The sequence below is a fragment of the Seriola aureovittata genome, chromosome 10 (genome assembly GCF_021018895.1).
Source record: "Seriola aureovittata isolate HTS-2021-v1 ecotype China chromosome 10, ASM2101889v1, whole genome shotgun sequence".
NCBI classification, from domain to species: Eukaryota; Metazoa; Chordata; class Actinopteri; order Carangiformes; family Carangidae; genus Seriola; species Seriola aureovittata.
The window spans coordinates 4,646,863-4,671,563 of record NC_079373.1 but is presented as its reverse complement, the minus strand read 5'-3'; the positions used below and the strand labels follow the sequence as shown (position 1 = coordinate 4,671,563).

General features: G+C 40.8%; 2 protein-coding genes and 1 non-coding gene across 4 annotated transcripts in view; all 3 read left to right on the top strand.

Moving 5' to 3' along the window:
- The window catches only part of pik3c2a (phosphatidylinositol-4-phosphate 3-kinase, catalytic subunit type 2 alpha), a 48,277-nt gene extending 28,709 nt beyond the window's left edge, over positions 1-19,568 (top strand). For both annotated transcript variants that reach the window (XM_056387662.1, XM_056387663.1), the window contains exons 9-33: positions 114-260; positions 353-386; positions 525-765; positions 3,719-3,841; positions 4,008-4,175; positions 5,246-5,363; positions 5,890-6,032; positions 7,992-8,183; positions 8,572-8,665; positions 8,824-8,918; positions 9,422-9,602; positions 9,697-9,801; positions 10,585-10,677; positions 11,032-11,161; positions 11,943-12,079; positions 12,736-12,905; positions 13,740-13,896; positions 14,813-14,922; positions 15,258-15,465; positions 15,580-15,704; positions 16,008-16,125; positions 16,294-16,375; positions 16,834-16,940; positions 17,061-17,186; positions 17,432-19,568. In XM_056387662.1, coding sequence (XP_056243637.1) covers positions 114-260; positions 353-386; positions 525-765; positions 3,719-3,841; positions 4,008-4,175; positions 5,246-5,363; positions 5,890-6,032; positions 7,992-8,183; positions 8,572-8,665; positions 8,824-8,918; positions 9,422-9,602; positions 9,697-9,801; positions 10,585-10,677; positions 11,032-11,161; positions 11,943-12,079; positions 12,736-12,905; positions 13,740-13,896; positions 14,813-14,922; positions 15,258-15,465; positions 15,580-15,704; positions 16,008-16,125; positions 16,294-16,375; positions 16,834-16,940; positions 17,061-17,186; positions 17,432-17,614 — 3,387 coding nt within the window. In that variant the 3' untranslated portion in view covers positions 17,615-19,568. The remainder of the gene's footprint in view (positions 1-113; positions 261-352; positions 387-524; positions 766-3,718; positions 3,842-4,007; positions 4,176-5,245; positions 5,364-5,889; positions 6,033-7,991; positions 8,184-8,571; positions 8,666-8,823; positions 8,919-9,421; positions 9,603-9,696; positions 9,802-10,584; positions 10,678-11,031; positions 11,162-11,942; positions 12,080-12,735; positions 12,906-13,739; positions 13,897-14,812; positions 14,923-15,257; positions 15,466-15,579; positions 15,705-16,007; positions 16,126-16,293; positions 16,376-16,833; positions 16,941-17,060; positions 17,187-17,431) is intronic.
- Positions 19,569-20,494: 926 nt separating this feature from the next.
- Positions 20,495-24,189, top strand: rps13 (ribosomal protein S13). Its single transcript, XM_056387665.1, has 6 exons — positions 20,495-20,597; positions 21,104-21,152; positions 21,253-21,331; positions 22,438-22,607; positions 23,440-23,540; positions 24,115-24,189. Exons 1-6 carry the CDS (start codon positions 20,575-20,577, stop codon positions 24,146-24,148), a joined length of 456 nt encoding a protein of 151 aa, XP_056243640.1. The 5' UTR covers positions 20,495-20,574; the 3' UTR covers positions 24,149-24,189.
- Positions 23,778-23,908, top strand: LOC130176980 (small nucleolar RNA SNORA19). The gene has a single exon (XR_008828950.1). It is a non-coding gene; the product is annotated as a small nucleolar RNA SNORA19 (small nucleolar RNA).
- Positions 24,190-24,701: the final 512 nt, after the last annotated feature.

The window sequence follows — 24,701 nt, the reverse complement described above, 5'->3', positions numbered from 1 at the left end:
GGTTTGACTATTGACAAGCTGAAAACAAAAGTACACATCAGGGGGATCTCACTTTTACAACAGGCTGGCATGAACATTTCTGCTGTATCAACCTGCTCCATCTCTGTATTCAGAGCACCCAGTATAAGACAGTGGACCGTGTGGTACAGACTGTGAAGAACCTGTGCTGTGCTCTGGATGAGGTGGAGACCCAAGCCATCACAGAGGCCATCAAAAGGCTGCGACACTCTGTCAATTTACCCAGGACACGCTCACCCAAGGTGCGCTGTATGCACATATGCCTACTCATTCATACATAGTGTTTGTTTTAGTATAAGGTGTCTTTCTAAGACTAGCATGTTTTGCCTCGTAGATGGGGTCCACATCTTCTGGTCAGTCATCAAATGGTAAGTTCTGAACACACACTCACAGTTGCACTCACCCTTCGATCATTCAACTAGACTTTACAATGGAGAATTAGAATTTTTGTGGAAAAGAGTTTACCATAATATCTCTATGACCTGATCCTTACCTGACCCTGACAGGTCACGCCAGTCCTGTGGAGGAGAGCATGGCCTTGCTAACGCAGGCTGTCTACAACCTGGCCAAGCTCTACTTGCGCTCCTTCTGTCCTCCCTCCTCCTCCTTCAGCTCGCCTCCGTTGTCCCAGGCTGCAGATGAGGAAGCCGTTGAGGGGAGGAACAGCAAAGAAGCTTCTGGCACCACAGACCACCTTCAGTTCACCCTGTTCGCCTTGCACGGCATCCCAGGCAACTGGATCAGCAGGTAAACAGTTAGAGGATTAACACTGAATCACTGCTCTGTAATTCAATAAAAATATAAAAGCTGGGAAATAAGTCATTGTTTGATATATAATGATAGCATGTGCGCAGCACTATGTTTGTATTCAAAGCTAGCACACATCATTATATTTTATGATACCAGAAGCTCAATGATGATATTTAATTGCAGCTTTGACACAGTAGAACCTAATTTACGCAGTATACACATTTGTAAATAGAGGTGTGTTCTGTTTGTTTTGTGCTTTGAATAACAGGAGAAACTGGTAATGTGACTCTATAGTTGATGATTCTGCTTCAAAGCAATAAATCAGTGTGTAATGCTTAAGCCTGAGGTTGGATATATATGCACCAGATAGTATTTTCCCACAAGTCTTGTCCAAACTTACTGTGAAATTGTATTTGAAGTACTCTATCCTCTGCTGAGGGACAATTAAAACCTCATCATGCATTTGTTCTTACATGATCACCCACCTCCTTAGTATTATTAGTGCCACCCACATTTCACTTTATTGTACTTATGTAAGATAGGATCAAAGGTGATGACAGAAGGCTGTTCAGAATTAGAAATCACTTTATATGTCAAGAATATAAAATGAATGCAGCAGCAGAAAAAGCTAAAAAAAAATTCATGAGAAACCAAATATGATTTGTATTATAAGCTTGTATTAAAGCAGTTTATTGGTAAGTAGTGTATTTATTTGTAGCACAGTCTCACAGGCTGTGCTGTCACACCAGATAGTTTTGTTTTCTCCTACTAAACAAATGGCTCCGGTGTTGCTCCCCGTGTCTTATTTTTCCATCCCAGTGTCCAGTTTCACCCTGACTTTATCTCCTGCGTGTGTCTGGAACAGAGCTAAGCCAAATTTTCCATTCCCAGCTCTGTCACGCATCACGGACCAGTACATCAGTACATTTCTGTCGAGCCCTTTCTACAATACTAGGATCTTGCATGGTTCGAAATATCTAGAAACGCCATGAAAAAGGATTTTCTTACTCTAATTGCAGGAAAAACAAATCACACAGGAAGTCTGAGTGAATATGGGAAGATTGTGTTGTGACCAAATTCAGAGCTTCTGTCATTTCAGCAATTATCAGCGCTGAAGAATAGTCCTCAGCTATAGATTGTTGGGACTTTGATGTTTTATTGCTGAAAAATAAATTCGAACTATAACCCTGACTGTGATGGAGGCGGTTTTAAAAGCTTTCCTGAGAATTGCAGCAGTGCCTTCTTTCCATGGTAATTTTCTGGTCGGCCAGTGAGGCCTTCATAAAGAGCGGAACTGCTTAATAACAGGCCTATTTACTGCGGCACGGCCTCCCCCAGCAGCTATTTTAAGCCAGCACCAAACATTGCTGCAGTGACAGTCATTCCAAAGACACCTCCAAAAATATTTAGCTTCTCACAACCCAAGGCCAAAAGGAACACTGCAAGTACAGTATTTCGCAGCCCCGGCGAATAGCTAGGCATATCTGTTGTGTTGTGGTGTTACTGTAATGCTCCCTCATTGAAGTCCGAGTGTTTGGCGTTGCTGTGTGTCATCCATCTGGAGCCTCAGTAGATGCCACGGAACTGCCAGCATATTAGACACCATGACTAGGGGGGGAGCTGCCAACACAGATGGCACTGAGCAATGGATCAAGCCTGGAGAAGTGAAAATGTGTAACTGATGTGCTTGTATTTTCACTTGCATATGTGTCTCTATTTGAAACAGAGGTTATTTTTGGACGTATGGATCAAACTAAATGCTGGATATGAATGACTTGTTCACATTTTATTGCATTACTTGAAATATGAATCTCCCAGGTCTACACAATAAAATGTGCTTCAAGGACATTTATTCCTTTAGTTGTGTACTTGCATTGAGGTTACAGTGCTGTATTCAGATGCAAGCATTTAGAATTGATGGATGCTCCACCCACACAGGTGATCATGATTGACTGACAGCTCTCTCCCTAACCTGTAGATTATGCTGTTAGGTGATTACATTAATAATAGCTTCATTCCTTTTTAAATGTACTAGTTCCAGGACCCTGGTATAGTGTATGATGGCTCACTGTTATTAGTTCCACCTGTGCTTTTACTGTGAAGGTCTATTAATAGAGGACGTTTGGTGACCTCAGGTGAGTCTCAGCATGGCTCTGCCCAAATTGGGGCACAACAAGTCTAGTTTCAGAAATTGACAGAGCAGTGACTGCCCCTCACCTGTCCCTCATTACCACCAGTGTGTACCACCCTTAACCTGCAGCTGCTCCTGTGAAGCTACTCAGTGTCAGACTTTGGTTGTTCTACGAAGCTTCAGGCAGGCTGTGTTACTGTAAAGGAGAGTTGTAGTACTCTACAGTCTTTACAAGCCCCTTCACAGCCATGATCCACCAGCATGGACGCTTTCACAGTGTTTTATGTTTTCTGATTAAAAACCTCTTCTCAGGTCTCTGTGGGTACGTACAGAGCAGCTTCCCTGAATAAAAATCAACTTGAGAATCAGAATAACTGAAAACACTTGGTGGGTGTTGAGAGCCTGATAATACTAGTACATACTGAATGCAGTTAAAACTATCAGTGGTCTGATTCAGACTAGTAGTTTGCTGGTTCAACTCCCAAACTGTCGAAAGTCTTGTTGGGGAACATGAACAAAATGTTGCCTCCTTCCTTACTTATGCGCTTCCCTTGAGCAAGACACTGTTTTCACCCCCAGTTTCTCTAGGCGTGTGCTGTTTAATGTACCCTGGATTAAAAAAACAAACAACTCCAGTGTCTCTCCGCTTTATATACAGTATGTTTTCCTACCGACAGCAGCCTGCATCAGTGCTGTGCTAGACAAATGTAATGAGTTTCTTTTAGTCTATATAACTTTTAATAAGCTGTAGATTGTGCATAAAGTTACATAAACACAGAGTTGATATTAATTGTGTTGTTGTGTGCTGTGTTGTTTCAGCTATGAGAAGTACTTCCTGATGTGCTCCCTCACCCACAATGGCAAGAACCTGTTTAAACCGGTCCAGTCCAAGAGAGTGGGCACATACAAAAGCTTCTTCTACCACGTCAAATGGGATGAACTGTGAGTGATTCCCTTGCCCTCTTTTCTTTCTTGCCTTTCTTTTCCTCTCCTATTTCCTCTCCAGTCTCTTCCATTTATTTACTGTTTGAAATTTACTTTACAACAATTGCAATGTACTGTTTGCACTGCTCTTCCATACTGCTGACACCGTCATTGTCTCTCCCAGGATCAACTTCCCCATAGCAGTAGCTGTGCTGCCACTGGAGTCCATACTGAGCCTGACTCTGTTCGGGGTGCTGAACCAGAATGCCGGTGGCTCCCCAGACTCCAACAAACAGAGGAAAGCTCCAGAGCAGCTGGGCAAAGTCTCTATGCCGCTCTTTGACTTCAGACGGTGAGGAGAGAGGAACAGCTGGTTGTGGCTGGATTCATGTTTTTCTGTATTTCCCCTGTTTGATATGTTCAAATCATTTGAGCTATTCATCAGAATAAACTGTAGAGGACCTCATACTCTTTAAACATACATAAGCTGAAAAATAACAACAAACCAGGCATGGACAAAAATATGAGAAAATGGTCCCTTGGGCACAGACAGGTAAAAAGCCCCCCACCCCTCTTTTATATGGACCCAAAGACTGAGGGGCCAGAGGCATTATATGTGTTCGGGTTTTGATTCTCATGAACGTGATATCTAATGATGAACGCCTTGAGAAATGTCTTCAAATTTGGCACAAAAATTCACTTCGACTCAAGGATGAGTTGATTAGAATTTGGTGGTCGAAGGTCAAGGTCACTGTAACCTCACAACACACGTTTTTGGCAATAATTCACAAAATCCTACGCTACTTATGATGCAATTTAACACAAATGTCTAGTAGGATAAAATAGGTTATGACATTGTATATCCAGAAGGTCAAAGGTCACTGTGACATCATAATGTTCCGCAAAATCACCTCTGGCCATTATTCAGAAACAGAAGAGGAGACGGTGAACATATTTCCTGCAACATGACAGGTTGGCAGAGGGTTACAACCGTGAGGCGGTAATTCTAGTTTGTTTCTTTTTGTTTCTCTTTGTCTTAGTTTTGCATCTCTTTGGGGTTGTACTGCTTCCCTTTTGTTGAGCATCTCTTTGTGGTCATTTTGTGTCTTTTAACTGAGCACTGTGAGTTTCAAATAAGAAATACAAACACTGAGTTCATACAGATGCTTTGGTCCACTGGCCCCCTAACTTCTTGGGAACCCTGGGCCTGTGCCCAGTCGGGCTGTGCGGTAATCCATCCATGAAACCAGGAATGAACAAAATTTTTGTAGCATGTGGGGCACATACTGTAGCAACAGCAAATCACTGAAAGATCATGACAGTTTACATCTTTGCCACAGTGTAAAGATTGCTGTTTGTCAGATTGCTCTCTCTGATTGTTTTGGGTTTTGTTGGGGATTTATTGCTGCCTGTGTGTTTCAGGGTGCTTGCCAGGGGCAGCAGGCTGCTATGTCTGTGGACATCTGCCCAGGGAGCTGCCGCTGCCGCTGGCTCTACAGGCAGCCGCAAGAGGATGCCTACAGAGAGGATTATACTGCAGGTTGGTGGTGGTACTTGCAATATCTGTCATTTCAGTGGTTATAGAACTGCTCGTAGTCATGGTGCATTAATAGTAGAGGTTTTACTGGAATTCATTGTCAGAGTAGCATTTATAGATTTATATTTATAGATTTTGGTGTAGTAGTACAGATGTATGCAATAGTTGAAGCAGTCATTGTGGAATAGCTCTAGTGATCACAGAACTTAATTAGCAGCAGCCATTATAGTCATGATAAAAGTCCTACAAGTAAAACTAATTACTGTACTAGTGGTAATAAATGTGGTGGTGTTAGTAGCTTTATTGGTGGAAACAATAGTACTGTGGTTTTAATTAAGTACTTGTCAAACTGTGTACCATCAACAAGCTTGTATTTTTGTTTTTATTCTACTTTTCTGTTTTTTTTTCTCAGTCATTTTCTTACAAATATGAAAGATCATAGGCTGCCAAGAAGAAATGTGTCATCTTGAGCTAAAATGACTTAAGATGAATAAACTGATCCAACCTTTGGTGTTTGTGTCACCATCAGGTGGACTTCCCCAACACACCGGTGGATGTTTTATATGTGGGACCCAAGGAAGCCCCCAGCCCAGAGCCCCATACTCTGGAAGAGCTGGACCCAGACCTTCGACGCAAACTAGAGAAAATCTGCAGCAGAGCTTCCAATTTTGGGTAGAGTAATTTCTAAACTATAAAACTATAATGGGGAGATCGCAATTCAAAAATTTGGATCTGAGAGTAAATATCATAAATACTTCTAACAATTAATGTGTCAGCCTTTTCTACTGTTTCCATCACTTCAGATGTATGAGTTTGTAAGGGAAATCTAGTTTGCAGGATTGATTTCAAGTAAAAGCACTGGCATCAGTTAACATCACCAGAGAGATGGTTTTGATGTGCAAAACAGACTTTGTGCTTCGTGCACAAACACGAGAGGCTTGAAGTAGCTGCTGGATCGTTAATAAATTCTCCATTAAGTTCTGCATTAAACAAAAATGCAACAAAACAATAATGAATTCTTCTTTGCAACGTACTACCATGTGGATTAATGAGCATTAGGCCATGTGAGAAAGACAGCATCACTGAGGTTGTAATGGAGTGTTAGTCACTGGTAATAACAGTATATGTTTGAGCTCTTTTACTTCAGCAAAAATGTGACCTCAGGGAATCAAAACCACATTTTTAAAAAGTGTGTAGACTTGAAACGCATTGAAAAGGTGTGTAATGTTAAATACATGTGCTTCCAAATTATTACTGTAGTCAATTGACTGCTGGTTGGGCTTTTTGTGGACTTACATTACTTAATGTTATGAGCGTTTTAAAAACATGCACAGAAACAGTATTTCTAGTTAAATTTATCCCCTTCAGCAGGCGGCTTTTTGGCTACCTCTCAGACCACCCCAAATCTGTTGGACTTACTAGATTTAAGTAGAGATTTTGAAAAATGCCACTGACTTTGCCAGCCACAGTTCCCCATTACGCCTTTATGTTGTCTGCTCCAGTGTGTCTGTTCTCTTCCAGCTGCTCCAGGCCCAGCTAAATGCTCTCTTTTGCCTGCTGCCAGCCAAATCTCCTCCACTCTGCCAACATCCATGAGTCTCAACCAGCGCTGTAGCACAGAGCGCTCTCTCACTGGGCTCTCACCGCCTGCTTGCTGTCCTGTCCATTCATTTCCCCAGCCTCTACGGGCACAAGACTTGTTGAGCTGCAGTTTCTCTGATCTGTCGTGCGTCGATTTAGCTGTGTGTGATGTTCCATCAATCCCTGAGGGAGAAGTTTTTATATTTATTACTACAGGGAGATCAGGGTCATCTACAGAACAGCAAATACTCTGGCAACTTCAGAAAGACGAATGTTAGCTGGCAGAGGTTGTTTGGCTTAAACACTGCTTCAGAAAGTGACATAGTGATATCTTTAAATTTAAGCTCTCACAGCACAGCAGGACATGACTCACACTTGATCAATAGAGTTAAAGAAATTTTATTTCTTTGTGTGGCCTGTTGATTTAACAGATAGATGATTTCATTCTTGTACCTTTACTTGCCAAGGAAATGTTATTAGAACATGCCAGCTGTTTTATTTTCAGTTAGTTTCAAAGTTAAAAACTAATTTCAAGCTATCCTTAATAACTACTCTAATTGAGGATTATTACTTGAGATGGTGGAAGTTCTTCCAATGGGTGTTGTATTTCTTGCTCAAATGGACACTGAGGTGATTTACAGGAGCAGATCATTTATTGCTCACTTGCCCTTTACTGATTTTCTCAGATGTTCTGAGAAAATATGCACTGGTGACCTTACAATCGCATGGCTGTTAATATATTTAGCGTTGCATTTGTTTGATTCTGTTGAAGGGCTTTTTTTCTGTTGTCTGTTTTAAACATTATTGTTGATCCTGCCAACTAAACTCCACAGTCTGAGTCCCTTTATATTCTTAGTTTATGATCCAATGTTGAACCAGAGAGGGATTTGTTACATGCTGAAACACAAAGTAATAAATTTGACTTGCTCAGATTGATGAATAAGTCTGATTAACAAGATGTAAAGATGTATAACTTATAAATATCTTTATCTATTTGTATGTAAATACCATCCCACACATCTCCCCTCTCTGTTTCCGCTCTGTCTCCAGGTTGAAGCGGGCAGATCACCAGATCCTATGGGACCATCGACTCCACTGTCGGCGGGACCACCCCAGCAGCCTGCCCAAGGTGCTGGCCAGTGCACCCAGCTGGGACTGGGCCAGCATGGCTCACATCCACTCACTGCTCCACAACTGGCCGCCTCTGCCCCCCGTCACTGCGCTGGAGCTGCTCGACTCAAAGTAAGTCCTGTTCTCAATACTTATACACACAGTCAGTCTGTAGCATGGCGGGTCCCTGATAAACTTTAAATGATTTCAGTTTTCAAGAAGTAAGACATGTATTGTACTGTCTCTTAATATTGAAGATAGTTTATTGTTATATATTAGGTGTTTAACTTAGTTTGTGATCGGAGAACTGATCTTCGTGAAGCTAAAGTCAAGTTTGAAGTCTGGTGGAATAAAGTCTCTTTTCCATTTTAACTGTACAGATCTTTTGTCGTTGAATGCATTCTAATTGTGTGTGTGTGTGTGTGTGTGTGTGTGTGTGTGTGTGTGTGTGTGTGTGTGTGTGTGTGTGTGTGTGTGTGTGTGTGTGTGTGTGTGTGTGTGTGTGTGTGTGTGTGTGTAGGTTTGCAGATACAGAGGTGAGAAGTGTGGCTGTTAGTTGGATTGAGACGAGCAGTGATGATGAACTAGCTGGCTATCTGCCACAGCTTGTACAGGTACAGCTAAAAAATACTTTACATTTAAAGCACTTTTAAAACACTCAGTCATTTTCATTGAGTCATTGAAACTCTCACATTCATTCACCAAACGTCACTGTCACTCACAATTCCTCCATTTATGATTCTTAGTCCCTTTTCTCTTTTGTCTTCTCCAGGCCTTAAAGTTTGAGTGTCACCTAAAGAATGCCCTTGTCATGTTCCTGCTGTCCAGAGCACAAGGCAACATCAACATCGCCCACTACCTCTGCTGGTGAGTCCACATCTGCACTGAAACAACCACCAATACAGATCTGTTTTATAGAAGCTGAAGTAAAGAAACAGGCTCCAGAGTGTTTAGATTGCTGTTTACAGCATTATTTATCTAACCTGACACACATGTTCATAGTATTATGTATCTAACCACAAGCTTGCCTGATTTCCTCTAATATTCATATTCATCGCTTTCTTTTTCCCATAAGCGACTCATTTAAGTTACTTATCAAAACTAAGAGATACCTTGTAATTTAATCTTTTTAAATTATGATATCAGTGTTGAGGCTCTCTGTAGAGACTGTAGTTATAGTCACCCGTTGAATCCAACTCCCTACACCACACTTACAATTGCTGCTGAGTTCATCATCACTTCTCCCAGGACAAAATTATCATTTTACACTGTGTTTAGCAGTTTGATGCTGATTGTTTAAAAATAAAATCGGAGTCCAGGATGAAAGAGTCATTTAAATGTTGACTGTTGTGATGTGTTAATGGCTGCAGGCTGCTAAAGGACGCAGTGCAGGATCCTGCCTGGGGCCGGCGATATGAGCGGGTGCTGGGTGCCCTGCTGTGTCTGTGCGGAGCCAAGCTGAGGTCCGAGCTGGAGAAACAGAATCATTTGGTCACCCTGCTGGGAGCCGTGGCCGAGAGGGTCCGGCAGGCAGGGGGGTCCACACGACAGGTTAGTGCAGTTGTGATCCGACTGTAAGATTGAACTTTACTATATTGTGCATGTGGATGATAATATCTGTGTGTTTATTTTGGTGTATGTTCAGGTGGCGCTGCAGGAAGGCCTTGAAAACGTTCAGAACTTTTTCCAGAGGAACACCTGCCGACTGCCTCTCAGCCCCAGTCTGGTGGCCAAGGAACTAAACATCAAGGTAACACACGCACACACACACACACACACACACACACACACACACACACACACACACACACACACATACACACACACAATACACAGGCCTTGAATAATGAAAAATTTACACAATATTGCACAAACAAAATCTGCAACTCCGTAATGTTCAGCTAGGATTATATGTAGTGAATTAATAGTAAAAACTCTGAATATGAATCTGCAGAAAGCAGGAAAAAAGAAAAGCCTCAACTCTACTGTTGGTCAAGAAACAAGAAGACAACCAGATGCTCTTTGTAGAACCTATGAGGCTTAAACCGCAGAGAAAATTAGCTCATTAAACAACAGTTTCCCGAAAATATAAAACACATGCATGCACATATTCTCAAATATCATACAGATATTCATCATAGATAATGAGATACTTCAGTCAGTGCTATCATACTGTCTGCGTATATTCTCTTAAGTAATAGGAGAGATCACTGCTCGGCACAAAAGGTATTATGGGAGATAAAGTAGCTTTTAATCAGCTTCCTCCTCTGGTTCAGCAGCCTGCTTGACTAAATAGAAACTGTTATTGTTTAATTGATAATTAAATATAGACTCCAGTTACACTTGATATTAATGGATCTCTTTTATGGATATGATCTACACACTGTGTGTCTAAGTTCCATTACATCAGTGTTTTTGGTTTAACCACCAACAATAAAGGAAGACGTGCTAAGATCCTGTTGTCCTGGTATATTGCAACATTAGTGTGATGTAATGCAGAAGATAAAATCACACTGTGTTTATTTGCGTGTAGGCCTGCTCCTTCTTCAACTCCAATGCAGTTCCCCTCAAGTTGGCCCTGGTCAACGCCGACCCACTGGGAGAAGAGATCAACGTTATGTTCAAGGTACTGTATACACACACACACACACACACACACACACACACACACACACACACACACACACACACACACACACACACTCAGTGGAAAATCCTGAAAATGAACCCTATGAATAGCCATCAGTATTTCATGCAAAACGTGAAAACTGGTTGTTTTGTGTCTTTCACACGCACTTCATAAGTGTAAACTGGGAAGTTGTTATCAGGTACATCAACACTTGTTGTAAGCAACTGTTGTTTACATGCTTCTCAGCTGAACACTGCACCCCCTGGTGGCTAAAGTGAAATTGAGCCGGTAATAACAAAAGTGCAGCGAGTGAGTGTAATCTGTGTCTCCGTATGTCTGACTGTGCATCAGGTTGGAGAAGACCTGAGGCAGGACATGTTGGCCCTTCAGATGATCCGCATCATGGACCGCATCTGGCTCCAGGAGGGGCTGGACCTCCGCATCGTCAACTTCAAATGCATCTCCACCGGCAAAGACAAAGGTAACAGAACGAACACAAACGCTCAAATCAGTCAACTTTTAAATGTCCCTCTCTAACCGAAGCACACACGTACTGTAGTAATACTCTACATTATGTAGAAGGAAACATAACTGTATAATTGTTGAAGACAGTGGATGAATATAGTTATCAGCCATTCTTGATCTTTGCTGGTCAGAAGGATAATGACCTTTCTGACTGTTTCAGTCTGGCCACAGGAAGTTCACATCACTTTACTCAAGTGTTATATTATAAGAAGGAAGTATTCAGTTGCTGTCAAATGACACAGGAAGAAACAGTGAATACAATCATGTAACAAACTTAAAACTGTCATCAACCAACCATAAAAACCTTTTCTTTTTTTTTTACTTTCCAACAGCTGATAATGATCATTGCACAGACATTTGTTCTCCCCCCCCCCTATATCACAGACCTTTTAAGCCCCCACACTTCATCCAGGCCCCTCAGATCGTCAGACACGGGCCATCTCACCGTCCCTTGCACTCACTTGAAACGCAGAGGTGACTGCACTTTCTCAGTCATGGCCCCCAGACTATGGAATAGCCTGCCCTGTCAGTCAGATCCGCCCCATCCACTGACTCTTTCATATCTTGGCATACAAACATATTTATTCTCTTTAGCATTCGAGCTAAGATAAGCAGTCTCCCTCATTTGGTCTGCTTGCTTGTTTTTATCATGCTATTTTGCTTTCTGTTGAAGTTTTGATAGCGCTGACTGTTGTGTGCTTGCTTTGTTTTAATAAAAGTTGTGATGTGTTATCCAGGCATGGTTGAGCTGGTGCCATCCTCCGACACACTGAGAAAGATCCAGGTGGAGTACGGCGTCACCGGATCCTTCAAAGACAAACCTCTGGCAGAGTGGCTCCGCAAGTACAACCCTGCTGAAGACGAGTATGAGAAGGTACACGCTCATGCACGGTTAAAGGAGAACAGCTGTGGAACATGTTATGCCATCATGTAGTGTAGTTGTTGTCATTGTTGCTAAGAAAGCATTACACACACAGCTACTTATAACAAACGTTAATCATGTGACAGAGTATTAATTACACATGCTTTTTGATGTCTTATGATGTAAAGCAGATGTGTGAAAAATGTACTAAATGTACTACTAATACTATTAAATATTAAATATTAAAACCGTAATTTTCTTTTGACACAATGATTTGGAGTTAAAAACATATAGCGAATGTACTCTTGAGGTTTATGGCAGCTGTAGAACAGAATGACCTTTGACACCTATAAATGTGAAACCTTACTCCCAACTCAACTTCTGACCCTGAAAATCTACAACTTCAGCAGGACGCAGGCATAAACTTGTGATTAAATGGAGCTCTGCTATTTTTGAGGCTGGTGACTACAGTGTGTTTTTATGCCACTCTGCAAAATAATTTCATAACTTCTGGGTTTGCATAAAACCCCTGGAAACGTAGGGAGTGCCTCTTGTCACTCTGTATTTTCAAGCATTTAGGCTTTTGTCCTCCTGAACAAAATCAGCCAGTATTACAGCTGAACCTAAAGCCTCTGCTTCACTCTCTCTCTCTCCTTTCTTCTTGTTAGGCATCAGAGAACTTCATCTACTCGTGTGCAGGATGCTGTGTTGCAACGTACGTACTCGGGATCTGCGATCGCCACAATGACAACATCATGCTGCGCTCCACCGGTCACATGTTCCACATTGACTTTGGCAAGTTCCTGGGCCACGCCCAGATGTTTGGCAGCTTCAAAAGGTGAAAATCAGTTGTGCTCATTGGTGTGTGTATTCATGTGTATTCATGCGAGTGCTTGTCATGTAAAATATGCTTTAGTATGCTATCAGGGTTTAAAAGTGGTGTACCAGGATGTTCATTGGTGTCTTATTGTTTTTATTATCAAGTAGTTATCAGTATGTAGGTGAAAGGTCGTGTACCAGCTGAGCTCACTGGGGAATGCTGACACGCAATCCTAAAGGAATACATAGAGACTGACCCAGGGTTGCTTTACCCATTACAATGATGATACATTGACACAACATTGTCCTGATTGTAGTGTGGCTAAGGTGTTAACATGCAGCACCAGAGGGAATGATTCAGTGACGACACAGATATGGTTATGATGTTAATTTGTATAAATATAAATTGGTAAGTTAATTAGCAGGTCTGTCTCTAAGAAACTGAATGACCCACAATTCCTTAGTGGGTCACTGTGTTTCAGATGTAGGAGTAAGCATTTCTGTGCAGCAAGATTAATATGTTTTCGGGCATGACCTGTTTTCATCGCACAATCACTCACGTTCCCTGCTGGGATCTGTCCAGGTGGGCCGCCCTACAACCTCACCTCACTGCTATTTTTGGGCTCTTGAGCATCATCACTGAGGTGCTCAGTGGTTTTGATGTAACGTGCTGAAGGCTGCCCCTGTGGTAGTCCTGATGTTAGAGGTAAAGAAGTGCTTTCACTTTCAGGATCCAGACTTTCCCAGGGATGTAAACCAAAGACCTTTGATCCACAAACCTTGTTTTCTAACTTCTTGGCTTTTCAGAAGCTGAATTTAAATCTTCTCTCCTCCCCTCCCTCTTTCCCATCAGGGACCGGGCTCCATTCGTGCTGACGTCTGACATGGCGTACGTCATCAACGGAGGCGAGCGTCCGACCAGTCGTTTCCAGCTGTTTGTAGACTTATGTTGTCAGGCCTACAACCTCATCCGCAAGCACTCTGGTCTTTTCCTCAACCTGCTGTCACTGGTGAGACAGAACACACACATACATACACACACATCACTGATACATGAACACAGCAGTTATTTACACACACAGACATGGCAGAGAGGAATGGAGCAGTGTTTGTATTAAGGTTGTGCAGCTGACATTTAGTTGTGGTTGATACCTCTGTTGTAGAGTAGTTGCTGTAGATTCTTGTTCTTGTATCTTTATGCTGTACTTACTATGTTTCTGTCTTCAGACTTGTTTGTGTGTTTCTCAGCAGTTTTAGCCTTTTCGTTACGTCCTCCCTGTTCAGCTGAAGCATTTTCTTTTGCACCTGCGAGAGCCAGGAGACCAATATATGCAGACAAAGAGCAGTAGTGCCTTGATAATAAATCAGGACTTCACTGTTGTGCTGGAAATGTCAGTTTAGAATATTCTTTAGTGTAGTTGGCTACTTTATGTTGTTTCTCAAGAGTTTTTGCTGTATATTCTATTTCTAATGGTGGGGTGTATTTGTATCACCTTTCAAACACAAAGGCCGTTCAGAGGGCTTTACATAAGGCATAGTAATGCATCAAAACAACATTTAAAAGGTAATGAGGGAAATTGAAGATTTTATTGTGTAGTTTGTTGTTACATTGTCTGTGGTTATGACTTTATTCTGAAATAATAGATCAATCATGCAAAATGACTGACAGCCTGAAAGCCAAAAAACATATTATAATACTATTAGTGTTACCATTCTGTTTAGTGGTTTAGTCTTTCTGTGCCATTTTGAAGATTAAATCTTTATTGTACTGTTAAATGTAGTATAATCCTTTTTTTGATAATGTTTCTGAACAGCATGATGGGTAATAGATAGGTACATCTGCTAAACAACTCTGGAAAGGAATGATTCGAAAAATGTATTTGAACTTGTGTCCATGTCTTCTCGTTGTGTGTCTTTGTGTCATAGATGACGTCGTCAGGCCTCCCAGAGCTCACCGGCTCTCAGGACCTGAAGTACGTGTTTGACGCTCTGCAGCCCCACAACACAGACGCTGAGGCAACTATCTTCTTCACCAGGTAAACACACCACAGCGTCTTTTCTTTCTGTCCTGATTTTTTTTTTTCTGTTATAAATTCAGAATCCACCAGGTGGCAGTATAGGCATAGGACAGACAAGAATAGGTCCTGTCTCACATTACAGCAACAAAAACCCCTGACACACTAGGAGCGCTATCATGTGTCCATAATGTATAATACCAGTCAGGCTGGATTGGAACTAAGCCTCTTGACAGAACATATGCTTTGATAAAGCCTTAGGTCAAAACAGCGTATTGAGATTTGTGTTTGTGTCTCACCACCACCTCATCTCTCTCTTATTTCCCCTGTGTTTTCTCGCACCACATTCTCTGCAGGTTAATTGAGTCCAGTCTGGGCAGTGTGGCCACCAAGTTCAATTTCTTTATCCACAATCTTGCCCAGCTACGATTCTCTGGTCTGCCAACCAACGACGAACCCATCCTGTCTTTCTCCCCCAAGACCTACACCCTGAAACAGGAGGGCCGCATCCTCCACGCCTCCATCTTCTCCTTCCAGAAGAGATACAACCCCGACAAGCATTATGTGAGTCCTGCTGTGCCAGACTCGTCTTAAGACTAGTTTTCTATAGTCCACCACATCTCTGTATGTACACTGGAAATGTACTGAGACCTCATAATCCCTGTCCTCTCTGTGCAGACGTATGTGGTGAGGATCCTGAGGGAAGGTCAGAATGAGCCCCAGTTTCTCTTCCGCACTTTTGATGAGTTCCAGGAGCTCCACAACAAACTGACCATACTGTTCCCTCTCTGGAAGCTGCCATGGTAGGACATCACCTCGCCTCTGACCCTCAGCCTCTTTATATCTCAGTTACTCATCTGGTTTCCAATAGGAGTCGGTGATACAGTACATTTCCTTTATAACACATCAGGGCTTATCACAATGTGTGTAGCAAGTTGAATAGTAAGTTTTTTCACCTTGTGCTGTATGGTTTAATACTCCCAATCTTCAAAACACAAATTTCCTACTTAACGTAAACCCTGTTTCTATGCAAATTCTACCTCAAGAGGAGAGTGACATCAGCTTCTTTGATAGTAAATATACCATGGCTCTCTCCTTACCCCTAGTTTCCCTAACAAAATGGTGCTTGGCCGCACCCACATTAAAGAAGTGGCAGCCAAGAGGAAGCTGGAGCTCAACAACTATGTCCACAACCTGATGAGGAGCTCCACAGAGGTCACCCAGGTACACACACACACACACACACACACACACACACACACACACACACACACACACACACACACACACACACACACACACACACACACACACACAGACACAGACACAGACACAGTAAGTGTCAGTAATGTGAAAATGGCAGTGAAGTAATCCCATGTTCTCCGTTTCCAGTGTGATCTGATCTACACCTTCTTTCATCCAATTGCACGGGATGACAAGACAGACGGTTTAGATGCCACACCCAAAGCACCAGGTAAATACCTGCGCTTTTCATTTCCATTCTTCAGGCATGTGTCATACTTCTCACAACATACGTGGTTTTGGTTTCTTTACGAATGCTCCTCCTTATGTTTTTTTTAGGCAGCATTAGTACTAAAACAATATGGCAATAATGTTGATAATTTCTTAAGTCAATTATTGAGTAACAAAGACAGTTTTTACTCTACTGTCACTGAAGTCTTCCCTTAATCAAAAACAGAAAATGTACTGACAGCATAGAGCCAGAACAACTGAAACAAAAACAATCAAGTGTTCATCACTGTGTAAAATGTGCACTCTCATTTAGAAGGAACACAAATAGCAGAAGATTCATTCTGATAATTTAATGTACTGTAGCCCTTATTTTGAATTGTTTGTACCTACATTGAAGAACTTGTGTATCCTTCTAAGTCCAACTTCATGAATGTGATGTGTGATATTTGACTGTTGCAGAGCCTCCGCTGAGTCCCACCTCTGGTCGAGTTGAAGGAGAAGTGAAGCTCTCAATCTCCTACAGGAACAGCACTCTGTTCATCATGGTCATGCACATCAGAGATCTGGTAAAGACTGATGATTTAATACACATCCTGAGATGCTGCTTTGACAGAAAGTTATACTGTTGAATTCTTCTTTTGTTTATCCAGCTTTTGTCATACTAATAATCATCTGCTGCCCTTCAGGTTTCTGAGGATGGAACAGATCCCAACCCGTATGTGAAAACCTACCTGCTTCCAGATCCACACAAGACTTCCAAACGCAAGACAAAGATCTCGAGGAAAACCAGGAACCCAACTTTCAATGAGATGGTTAGGACAGCATGAATATTATTGCCTCATTTTATATATTTATAGTTCCTGAACTTTAGAATGGCTTTGATTTTAGAAATGTAAAGGTTATAAGCTTCCTTTAAAGTTTTTCTTTTGGTAAGAACATGCAGTTAACTGGGTCATCCAAACCCAAGGCGCATGTGAACAGCTGAACCAAATGAGAATCTTGTGGCCAATAACCAGAACAAACCCTTTGCTCACTTCCTCCTGCTCTCCCTCCACAGCTGGTGTACAGCGGCTACAGCAAGGAAACCCTGGGCCTGCGGGAGCTTCAGCTGAGCGTGCTCAGTGCTGAGTCGCTGCGTGAGAACTACTTCCTGGGCGGCATCACGCTCAGACTCAAAGACTTTGACCTCAGCAAGGAGACGGTCAAGTGGTACAAACTTACGGCCGTCCCCTACTTCTAACCGCCCCCCACCTGCTTCTCCCTGAAGCCAGGAACGACTCTCCAGACAAAAGCTGCATTCACTTCATATGGGAAAGGCAGCAGATGTGGCCTTACTTGAAAATACTGGTCACCTCAGCTTTCAGTTCATAAAATACAAGTTCAGAAGTTTAGGGTCCAGAGATGGACCCTCATTTTTTAATGGGATTTCTGACATCATCTAATCGGAAGTATAGGAAGTGATATTTTCAGTTAAAATCTAACAAACCAAATGGACCGTTTCTTTCACATGGATCATCTTGTAATTAGTATTCTAAAGATCATCATCATAGCAGGACACAGCTGTGCTTATTGCAGAAAAACATTTGTCACTAAATACACGCGTTGTATGCAACTGATGTAACTACAGAATTTCATCATGCCATCCGCACATCTTCAAGAAAGGTTGAAAACCTCAAAGTCACAGCTTATAACCATCAACGTGTTGCCTCAGAGGTTATTCCCATATGACATGAATGCAGAATAAAAATTCCTTCAGACACAAAGAATGACTGAACAGGCTGATTCACACGCCCTCAAAGAGGATCCTGCTCTCCATTCTTTGCTAGTTCTCTCTCCCTCTTTTAACTAATCAAGATTGTTTCTGTGACAAACAATCTCCACTTATTTTGTCTCTCTTTTTCCTAAACTATAACGAAGAGGTGTAATGTTTTGTACATTTTGATATTAGAGGACCAAAACGGCTTACTTACAGAAGAGTATATATAGATTGACACATTTATTTTTTAAGGAATAGAAAGGGGGCTCATTTTTACATTTTCCTTGTTTATTTTCTATATAGACAAATAGGAGGCATCAGGGTTTCCTGCTTTGCAACAGACACTTCTGGGTAGAATAGTCCAACACACCAGATTCCAGGAGATCAACAGTGACCTTATGATTCCCCAAGAAAGTGCCAAAATTAATGAGAAGGACGGCAAATCAAACCACTCTCCCCAACAGGGAGCTGAACAGGGTGCCTTTGTTTGTGCTCACAATCTCTTTTTAATGCTCGACTTGGCCTTATTGCTATATATATTTTATTAACAATGTGATATGTCCTTATTAAAGAAGAATCTATATTCTGTAAAGCTATATCAGTAGTTCTTCCAGAGCAGGTTTTTTTTTGTAACAGTGGACTGCCACTAAATGCACACTACCAGGTCTTTCTCTCATGGTATTACTTGACTATTTTCACACAGCACACCTTAAAGGGGAATTTGTATCATAAGCTTTGGAACACGCTCTTGTATGTGCTCTGGATGAAGAGATTATGGTTGCCCAATAACGCTGATTCTAAGTCTGTTCAGCGCTTCCTTCAGGTGGTTCAAAACCACAATGCAGACTTGCAGAATGCAGTTTAGCAACTGAGTCTGGACATGAGGCTGTTTCAGCTCGGGCAGCAATACCACACTCACTCCCAGTGCCTAATGGTGGTGTAATGACGCCGTGATAAGTAACTGGCCAAATGGTTAGCAATAACTTAAACTGCCAGTGAAGTCCAGATGCAGTCAGGTTTCAGGATATTTAAGCGAGAAAGTGCAAACTGAACACAGATCAGTGCAAAAAAAGGCAACTTTAACTTAAACATCTTCATAAAAAGGGAACAAGATCCTGAGCAAGAAATTAGCTGCTTTCCTCTCCACTCGCTAACTATAAATCTAAAGTTGTTGTTAATGTTTAATAAAGAAATTATGAATTTATCTGAGAGGTTTTTTAAGAGAAGATCTACAAGACAATTATGATTTACGAGCAACACTCACACTATAAATATTAGTGACTTGATCCACTCTTTTAGTGACTGTACAAAGAAAGCAAGCAGAGTTTGTATTAACATGGCCAGTTATTTATTCTTAATTGGTGACCTGTAACCTGAACGGATCAGTGTGTACTGTAATCCCTCTTTCCTAAAGCAAATTAAATGTTTTTGGAACAAATATGATGCGACTATTGTTTCTGTTGTGTAAAATGTGTTGGATGTAAATAAGGTTTGAATTCATTCAAACCACTTATGGGAATATACTGAATAAACAGGATGCTTCATTACATGCAGGTGTGAGTTTGACAAGTTAAAGGCTTTAATTGATCATCTACATTTAACCAACTGATCCAGGGTTACAACCTGGTGTCGGTGCAGTCAGTCCTTTGTGACTTAACTGTGAAGAAAGGCTGCTGGTTGTGTGCCTTTAAAGTTTTAATTTAAAGTTTAGTTTCTACTATGGCTCAAGGGCATACCCATCTCTGACCCAGGTTTTTAGAACCACAGGCACCATCTGTTTTTCTATACTAGTACATGACTTGGCCACAGCCTCAGTATGTGTCAGTTTGAGGGCATATCATCTTCATATCATCATTGATTTAAGGAATGTGCACAGTATAATTGATCATAGATTCTGACAAGTCTCCTGAGTAGGATAGAGCCTCAAATCAAAGATACAGGTATATAGTATTATATGACAGGCCCTCTAGGCTAAATAATAATGCGGGTCCCTCTTAATATCTATGTGTTGGGTGTAGGTTGATGGGCAAAAATTGTAATTTTTACAACAACACAATACAGTGTGCAAAAATGAAGGAGTGAATACTTCCTGAAGCCACTGTATATTTTCTTTCTTTTCGATGCTGGTATTAAAATATATGGGAGAACAGATTGCAGACCAATTGCTGCTAGTAGTCTGTTACTGGTCAATCTGAGGCAATGTTTATTACCTTAGTTTTAAAATGCCTCTCCAGTGAATCCCATTGTGACAAAATATAATTATAATTTAGTTCTTTCCTCGGCTTTGACACACCATGAATAAACATTTAGAAACTCAACAATTTATCTTGAATGCGTTTCGCAGCGTCAGTAACGATCCCCTTTGCGTCATTGCGTCATTTCCGACGCAGTCGCAAAATACCATTTTCTGTCGCGTGTGCGGCCTCTCTTCCTCTACCGCCATCATGGGTCGCATGCACGCTCCCGGGTGAGCTCTCGTTTTATCATTTAAAGTTGATATTTTGCCTAGCAAGGTCGGTTTTTATGACGTGATATAACTTTTAAACCTGTTATGAATGACCGAGTACCAACTGGAACTCTTTAATTCAGTCTAGAATCGAGAAAATTACTTAAATACTCGCACCCTCACAATCGACATCCACTTCCAGCTCGCTAGCTAGCATTAGCTAACGGCGCTCAGGGCTCACCACGATGCTTAATTTCCAAGTTAAAGACAGTGATATTTTACACATTATACTACTCATCCACAGGCCAAATATAGTGTTTTTCTGCTTTTGATGAGAATTGAACCACAATAACGTAAAGCACTTGACATTAGTTTCCACGAGTATGAAGCTAACATTAGCTGGGCCTCGTTAAATTCAGTTTTTATAGATGCTAGCAACATTTTTTCTTCTTTAAAGTTAAACTTATGCGCCTTGATGTTTCTCCGTAGAACTGCCTAGATGTCTAACTAGTCTTTATTTTCTGCAGAAAGGGCTTGTCCCAGTCAGCTCTGCCTTACAGGCGCAGTGTTCCCACTGTAAGTATACAGACATAATGTGTTATAGTGTCGCTTAATTACACCAGCAAAAATATTAACCTATTTCTTCAGTCGGTAATCATTTAAACATTTTTTGCAGTGGCTGAAGCTCACATCCGATGATGTCAAAGAGCAGATCTTCAAGCTGGCCAAAAAGGGTCTGACCCCCTCTCAGATCGGTAAGCATTTCTATCAGACTGAAGGTCTTAAAACTCACCAATGTGATGTATGTAGAAAGGTGAGCATGACAATGTAGGTTTATAGTTTGACAGAGTGTGAACACTAACTGTACTTGGTAGGCATGGTGCATTCACAGGAGTCTCACAAGAACATCAGAATTAATTTCAGTTTGTATATTTTTGACTGATGCTTTCAGAACATATGCTCACTTATTTCATATGTCTGTGCACAGATGTCAAATTGGCATCAGAATAACAATGGTTTTCAAATTACCATGGTTTAACTTTTTTTTTTTGAAACGACTTTGTTTGCACTTTTTTTTTTTTAACCTTTTGAAGCTACATTGCTTTGTAGTAATTGGAGTGTGGGAAATGTTTTGAATTTGAAAAACAAATGGAGGCATCCCTCAGCAGATATTTCAGACCAGTGGTAACCCTGCCAAATTATTAAATCAATACAAAGTAACAAAACATCTTATTCCTGTTCACCACCTCAACAAATCAATTATCTCTATCATAGACCCAGTATACACTCTTAATAGGTTTTTAGGTACACCTGGCTAAAATCAAGGCAGTATAATGCATCAACCTTAAATCCTACCTTACAGAAGGTTATAATGTTCTGATTTTATTGACACAGTTTTAGACAGGTGTTAAAGTATATGGTCATTTGCAAAGATGTAGTTTATGGTGTGGTTGAACTGTATTGTGTTATATAATGGTGTTTCTGAATCACTTAAGAACATTAAAATGTTTAACATTTCTTTAGTACTGACATACTGAAGTCATGTATAGTGTCAAGTGGAAAAGATGGTACAGTTAAGAATCCTTTGGCACAATTAAGCAAGTTGTCATTGATTTTAAAATGACTCCTATTTTGTTAACAGCATTCACTACAAACCTCAGACTGATTTCCCTTTTGCTTTTGAAATATACATCAGTGGAGTTAGATGGAAGTAGACGATGCCCCAAGTTTGGCTATTGACTCATATTTGTTCAGTGTGATTTAAGTATTTGGCATAAAGAAGCTGATATGACTGAGTACAGTAAACTGTTTTATGAGAAACATAGTGTCCAAGTTTGAAGCCTTTTGTCACCTTGTCCAGGTGTGATTCTGAGGGACTCCCATGGTGTGGCCCAGGTACGTTTCGTCACTGGCAACAAGATCCTGAGGATCCTCAAGTCCAAGGGTCTGGCCCCTGACCTGCCCGAGGATCTCTACCACCTCATCAAGAAGGCTGTGGCGGTCAGGAAGCATCTGGAGAGAAACAGAAAGGTATAAAAAAAATTAGGCCCAAAACCTGTTACAAATACAAGCCTATTAGTGGTGTTCATTCTACCACTGGTATAATTTGCTGCTGCCTGCAGCTGGTTTAGTGCAAAGGTCATTTCATGGTTTCCATTTTTTTCATATGCTTAAGTTAGGAAAACTCAGCGAATATCTCCATGCAGCCATGCACCTTTTTTATGTACTACTTATATCCAGTCGTTAGTCATATGCTTGTTATGTTAAGGTAACACACCCACTGTTTTCTTGTTTTGCCTTTTTAATGTTCAGCCAAAAACAACATGTCGCAGTCATGTTTTTCTAATGCGCATGTGTGGAATGTGTTTGTGCACGCATACCCCCGATTGTAGCATGAATAGGAGTTGCCCCCATGTCTGCAGTTCAGGTCCATCTGTGGGCAAGCAGAAACCTTGAACTGACTGAGTTTTTCATTGTAAATTACCACCCATTTGCTCTGGGTGACTAGGTTATAGAAAGGTTGCTCTACTTTCCAAGTACCACCAAATGTTTTTGCGCACCATTACTTAGAGTAGTAAGTTGTTTTATTAAGAGCTTATTACAACATAGTAGACAAGTGTCAGTGGAAATCCCTGAAATCATTTTTAAAATTTAGATATTTTATGGATCTTTTTTTAGTTCAATGAGACTGTTCAAATACTAAGCAGGAAACAAGAAACAAAGGTATCAGGAAACCACCAGCATGGGGAATGAGTCCAAAGAATAAGCAGTAGTTTGGGGTTGCATGGATGGATTGACATGTTCCTATGTGAATCCATCAGTGTTTATCACCTCATACCCATGACATTTTGCATACTTGCAGGACAAGGATGCCAAGTTCCGCCTGATTCTCATTGAGAGCAGGATCCACAGGCTGGCCCGTTACTACAAGACCAAGAGAGTACTGGCCCCCAACTGGAAGTAGTAAGTATTGTTTCTGCTTTGGGAACCTTCTATTGTTATATTTAGATTGGAGGAAGAACTGCTGGTTAGTGTTGTATGTAGATGTGTGGTTTTACTATCTGCCAGGGTGTTAAGAATAAAATAAGGTCAGTTTAATGCTCCGATTCCCTAAATTAAATTCCATATTTGTTATAGAAATAAACGGACTAGTATCAGAAGTACAGCTATTTATTCCATGTGGGCTACATGCTTGGGAAAATGCACAATTCATTGTCCTGCTCTTCTCATTATTGAGAGTAGTGATATTTCTTTTGTGCTAGAAAAAAGTTGGAGGTAAATTAGCAGAGTGGCTCCTTTGTGCCACCTCTGCCAGTCCCCTTCATACAATTAAATTATACAAGTGTTTTTTAAGTGAGCACCTATATGTGGGAGCTGCTTCTATAAACATAAAGTAGGGCAATATATTAACTGTAATAATTGCTGACAAATGCTGTACATTATAATCCCCTTAAAAGTCCTTACAACATCCAACACATTATAGCAATATAAACATTTCAGTGCTCCCTCTAATGGTTGGTTTTCTTTCTGTTTACAGTGAGTCCTCTACAGCTTCTGCTCTGGTGGCATAAACATACACTTTTTGGATTAATAAAACAATTTAAATTGGAAATTTGTTCTGTCTTATTTTATGTATAACTAAGTGTTTTACAGATCTTTTGTTTACAGTGTATTATGGCTTTTAGCAACATTCTTTGGTGTAGTGACAAACCATTGGGTTTGGACGCAGTTATAAATAAATTTGAGGTGTTTACTTTGAGTATTTCCATTGTATGCTATTTGTATTTTACTACATGTAAAAGTGAAATGTTGGACTTTTTACTCCAGTCTTTTATTTTTAAAAAAACAAAACAAAAAACACAATCTCTTAAAAATAAGATTAGATCAGTGGTCCCCAATAATTTTGACATGTCATAACGTCATATCATAACAAAACAGTTTGTATTAGGGGCTCACTTGCATTTACTGTCCATTAAAGAGTGATTTCACACCAAAATCAAAGATAAAAGTAAAGATAAATTTATCTCCCATATTTTGTTTTCTACCTCTTATCTCACACCCTGTTAATTTCTTTTGACCCTTTGCTGACCACTACTGGGAACCAGTGGACTATCATACTGAAAT